This window comes from Sinocyclocheilus anshuiensis, unplaced genomic scaffold, assembly GCF_001515605.1.
Source record: "Sinocyclocheilus anshuiensis isolate Anshui unplaced genomic scaffold, SAMN03320099.WGS_v1.1 scaffold391, whole genome shotgun sequence".
Lineage (NCBI taxonomy): Eukaryota > Metazoa > Chordata > Actinopteri > Cypriniformes > Cyprinidae > Sinocyclocheilus > Sinocyclocheilus anshuiensis.
Genome location: NW_015548229.1, coordinates 554,159 through 559,725, shown reverse-complemented (window position 1 = coordinate 559,725; position 5,567 = coordinate 554,159). Strand labels below are relative to the sequence as shown.

At 36.4% G+C, this 5,567-nt stretch overlaps 1 protein-coding gene across 1 annotated transcript in view; it reads right to left on the bottom strand.

Annotated features, from left to right (window-relative positions):
• The window catches only part of cdh10b (cadherin 10, type 2b (T2-cadherin)), a 56,804-nt gene that overhangs the window by 1,745 nt on the left and 49,492 nt on the right, over window positions 1-5,567 (bottom strand). The window contains exon 11 of the mRNA XM_016441690.1: window positions 5,024-5,275. Coding sequence (XP_016297176.1) covers window positions 5,024-5,275 — 252 coding nt within the window. The remainder of the gene's footprint in view (window positions 1-5,023; window positions 5,276-5,567) is intronic.

The following is a 5,567-nucleotide window of genomic DNA, read 5'->3' as shown; positions in this document are numbered from 1 at the left end:
TACAAGAAAATACTATTTTAGTCTTTCTACTTCAAAATTTCACATTTAAAGGGATTGTTCACCCAAATAATGAAAATATGTTTGGTTTTTTTTAACCTCAACTTCATCCAAACATGTTTGAATTTGTTTCTTCTGCTGAACACAAAATTAGATACATTTTGAAGAATGTTGATAACCAAACTGCCATTGACTTGCATAGTATTTATTTGTATTTATTTTTTCCATACTATGAAAGTCAATGGCTACCGTCAACTGTTTGGTTACCAACGTTCTTCAAAATATCTTCCTTTATGTTTAACAAAAGAAAGAAGTGTGAGTAAATAATGACAAAAGTTTCAGTTTTGGTTGAACTATCCCTTTAATTCAATGTGTTACTTGCCATTTCATTGTAACCATTTGTGAAATTTACTAGCAATTTCTTATTGAAAATAGTTTCTACACCATTTTTTTTCAGAGAAGTGTAGCTTGATGAAATAGCTTTTAGCTTAGCTAGCAAGTAGTTTCCCCATCATTCAATTGGGACAGTATGTTCACAACTCACAAAACACATCATTGCTTGTGCTGTAACGTGGTAAAAAAGATACAGAGTACATTTGCTATGGCTACAAGCAAGATCCACGCCAAAGATTAAGACCTTATGATTAAGTTTAGTTAATTAAATCAGGAAGAGACCAGACAATCGATGGCTAGGACAATAAAATTGTCACAGTCACTGAAAACAGAAGGACCGAGTCAGCTAAAAAAAGCAGACAATCTAGTTTGCGGCTGCTCAGAGAAACAGAAAGCGTGCATAATCTCAATCACTGCGGCAAGAAGAAAGCACTGCCAGAGAATCACAGGCTGTTCTTGGATGGCTAAAGCAGAGCACTCAGATAAGAACCCAGTGAGCAGCGTGCAGCACTACAGAGAGCTTGGCTGAAGATACAGAGGAGTGTGTTTCAAAAGGTGTCATGCGCTTAAGGTACTTATGAATACAGAAGAGACACACACACACTGTAATGCAGATAAAGACTTATACTGCCTGGAGCAACCACCTTGCAGTTTTAAAATTGTGTAAGAAATAAAAAAGGGTTTGCGTTCTTCTCTTATGCATTACAAATTTGCAAGGTTCCAAAGGGCACAGATGTAAAGCACCACAGTAAGGCTTGACATCTTTTTTTTTTTTCATGTCCTTGCATTTTAACAGTACTTTTTTTTTTATATAAGAGCATGGCAATAGTAATAATAACAATAATAATAACAATAATAATAACAATAATAATAAATTAATATTATTATTTAAAAATACTTTATGCAAAGTACTATTAAAATGCAAGGACATAAAAAAAGAATGTCTCAAGATGTCTCAAGCCTTACTATGGAGCTTTTCGTCTATTATTGTATTCTATTTTTAATCTATTGATTGATTGATTGATTGATTGATTGATTGATGATTTGGTGATGGTGATAATGATTCAAATTATTTATTTATCGTATAATTGAAAGGTTAAACTTAATACTGAGCCATTTGTCAAATGATCTTATTTTATGTTACACAGTGTATGGCTGCTGATTAATTTGCGATTAATTCAATTAATAATTCAATTTAATCGCTTGACAGCCCTAGTTATAATTCATGGAGATATTACTTAATAATTATGAATCATGTTTCGCAAACTGAGTGGAATCATTCAATCTGAACTTAAAATCTATTGCTATCCCTTCAGTTTAAATTATATGTCTTTATATAATTGATAGAATGCAGCATTCATAGAATTATAAATTGCAGAACAATATATTTCTTCAACTGGGAATGTGTTGTTTTTTTTTTTTCTCAATTGTCATCGCCTAAACTGTCAAAACAGTAAATTTCTTTAAAATATTCGATTTAGTATTTTTGTTTAATTACACCTTTTTAAAGGAAACAAAACTATATGATCTTATACCCCCTTCCGAGTAAAGTGCTTTGAGTACCCAGAAAAGTGCTATATAAATGTAACAAATTATTATTAATTTTGTAAAAATCAGATGACACTGTTTAAGATGCAGGCTTTTGCGCTGAAATGCATCATGCTAGTATTGGCACCGTTTGGTGATTTCACCACATAATGTTCATATGTTGAGCAAGAAGAGATGAGAAGAGGGAATGATGGTCCTAAAAAGGGAACAGGTGCTGTAGTTTGCAGCTTGTTTTTCCTGTTCAGTGGCTGCTCTCTCCTCCCAGCAGGTAATCAGAGAGTTCGCCCCTGCCTCCCACTCAGGTGTTAATTATGAAGAAGGAACGGTGGGGGGCAACATGCTGTGTTCTGACCAGCCTGGGAGCCTGTGGTGTGTGCATGGCTCATTCTGTGATCTGGAAGGGAAATGGTGGTGGAAGAGTGTGGGCTGGATGCGGATATTTCTCGCTCTGGCGTGTGTGTGTGTGTGTGTGTGTGTGTGTGTGTGTGTGTGAAATACTGTAAAATATATAAAATACTATACTTAAAAAGTACAAATTATTATTTTTTTTTAAGGTTTTAAAGGAAGTCTTGTATACTCACCAAGACTGCATTTGATCAAAAATACATTCAAAATACATTTGAACATTGTTCAAATATGAATTATGGTTCTTATTTGTATCCACATTGGAACCACTTTTTTCAGCATTCTTTGATTTATAAAAAGGTCAAAAGAACAGCATTTATTTTAATATAAATCTTTTGTATCATATTGTCTTGGCTGTCACTTTGATCAATCACTTATTAATTTCAAGTGTGTTTTGTTTACTTTATGACTTATGAATGTACTTTATGCACTTATTTTTAGTACTGTAACTTGTGTAGTATAAAAGTAGTAGAAAAGTTAACTACTTTTCCAAAAGTTCAACTATGAGTTATAAGAAGCCTGTAGCTTGACATTTTAAAATAGCTTCCCAACACCAACTTTGATACAGTCTCAGGATGCTGTTGGTGAATTTTAATGAGTTTAAGAACTGAGGCACCATGACTTAAAAGTGATAAATTACAAAGCATTTTTGATGTCGTCATAAACTTTGACAGTTTTTAAACATCTCTTGCTGCTTTGCTTTGTACTTTAAAGACATAATCTATAAATAAAGTAATTGGCTGTAAAGTTAGACCAGACATTGCATATGTAAAAGGTCAGCGGCAAACAGGTTCAAAGTTGAATTTGTTAGAACTTTGAGGGCCATGTCAAAACACTTGTCATTATAAGTTTACTTGCAGCATTGCTATTTTATTTCAGAATAGATGGTATGTCTTTAATATGTATAAACAAAAGCCGGTTTCGGCCAGCATAAATAATAGATATCTAAGTCAACCTGAAGTTCCTGAAAATATTCCGTTTAACCGAATCATACAGAAGCAGATAATAGAAAATGCAGAACGATGACGGATTGCCTCAGGCTAGATTGGAGACTTGAGAGATGCACTCACCAGCAGTTTCAACAATGACTTATTGATGGATGTTTTAACTTAAGCACAACATATTTTTCCTTTTCTCTGCAGAAACAACACAGACACATGCTGTTCAGAACCAGCTGCGCTTTCATACTGCATTACCTTCCACAAGTGGCATTTTAGGACGTCAGAAAGGAGCATGCGACCTACTTAAGCCCCAGAAGAACACAAAGGCCTTTTTGTCAATTGCATATATTTAATAATGAAAGCTATTTTTCCGCACCGCTGCACTTTCTGAGGAAAGCAAAGAACGAGAGAGAGAGAGCACCTACAGTAATGTCTTAATTGGGTGCCCTACTTTTTGATTGTCTGGAGGAACTATTTGGAGAAAATTCAAAGTAAAAATGAATAAATAACAAAATCACAAGGAGGATGCTGCACGGCCCACACTGTGCTGCATCATCAGAATATCAGGACAAGAGGTCAGGATACAGTACGCTCTGCTCGCCAGACGCATCGCTGAGATGTTACAAGATCTGTTATATCTTTGGTGTTGTTTTGGGATCGTGACTAAATATAAGAAAATGTATTGTATTAAGCAGGCTGCATCGGTCTAGAAAATATATTATCAAATGTGTCACAAAAATGTATGGTCTCCAAATTTCCCTAGAAGTGGATGGAAGTATCTATCTATCTATCTATCTATATGTCCGTCCGTCCGTCTTTCTTTGTGTCTGTATCCATCTCTTTGTAAATTCTGTCTGTATTTTCTGTCTCTCTGTGTTATCTTTCTCTGTGTTATCTGTCTGTGTGTGTGTGTGTGTGTGTGTGTGTGTGTCTGTCTGTCTGTCTGACTGTCAGTTTATGTCTAATCTGATCCACTAATGTTAACCTTAACAAATTGTACCTTATTGTGGAGTGTTAAATTATCTGCTGACTGTTACATCAAATTTTTTAAATAAAATCCTTTAGATTTTAATATACCTTTTCAAATCTATGTGTAAGACTTGTAAACAAAAACTGATAAACCGGCCAGTTCTGATCGTCCATGAGAACGTGTAGAACATAATGTGCGGCCACTTCTGAAGTTCACAGCCAATCACAACACTGTGCCAAAGTACAGTCTCCTCCTCATCAGAAGATGATCAATGTATCTTCTGAGTAAACACACCCTGTTCTGAGTCTGCAACCCAGACATATATACCTCAATCATAGAAACAACCCACTTCTGACCCAGAGAGGTAAGACACAACAACAGAAACAGCTAGATACTCCACAATTTTTCTCCTGTCTCTGTTTGAGCCTTGTTGCTTTCACTGCAGAGCCACAGTGTTTGTACTGTTTGTGGGTTCAGTCTGTAATGTAGTTACATCAGTGCATATGTTGCTTATAGATGATGAAATGCTTCTGAGAAAGTGCACTACATAATGTTTAACATCACGCATTAGAGTGAACAAAAATGATGCATGTAAAGAGGGCTGCTATGTTCAGGGTGGCCTGAACCAGATCCGGATTAACCATATGGACAATTGGGCATCTGCCCAGGGGCCCCGTGTTCAGAGAGGCACCATGCAGGGCCGTTTAAAGGTTTTTGTAAAATAGCTAAACGCCCCAATGCTGTATATTTACAGGAGTTCAACACTTACTCAGTAGTATTAAAATGCAGAGTAAGATGGCCACCAGGGCTCCAGTGCTGAGTCCGGCTGAGAGCAGCAGGGCTTCGGTGCTGCACGTCTGTACATTCCCACGGCTGTCGCAGGCGCAGACACGGACCGTCAGCGTGCTGGTGCTGCTCTGGATGGGGTAATCGTTGTCTGAGATGACAACAGGCAGCAGGTATGCGCTCATCTCTCTTCTGTTGAAGCTGCCCCGGCGGGTAAGGATCCGCGCTGTGTTGTCTACAAATCAATGATGTCAAGATTAATATAGATACTGAGACTAGTGTGCAATATAATGTGTTGCTTTCAAATCTTAAGTATTGAGTTGGGTTTTTAGCTAGCCAATTGCTTCTTTAGCTAGTTGCATTTTTGGCATTGTGAATAATATATTTTGACTTCATTAAAAGACAATAACAGCTTGAGGGACAGCAATGCAGGTCAATGTGCATCTGTCACCTAATAAAAAATACTGATTGTTTTCAAACAGGTTTACCAATTCACCCCATCTGATTTCATTCTCATAGTAAAAAAA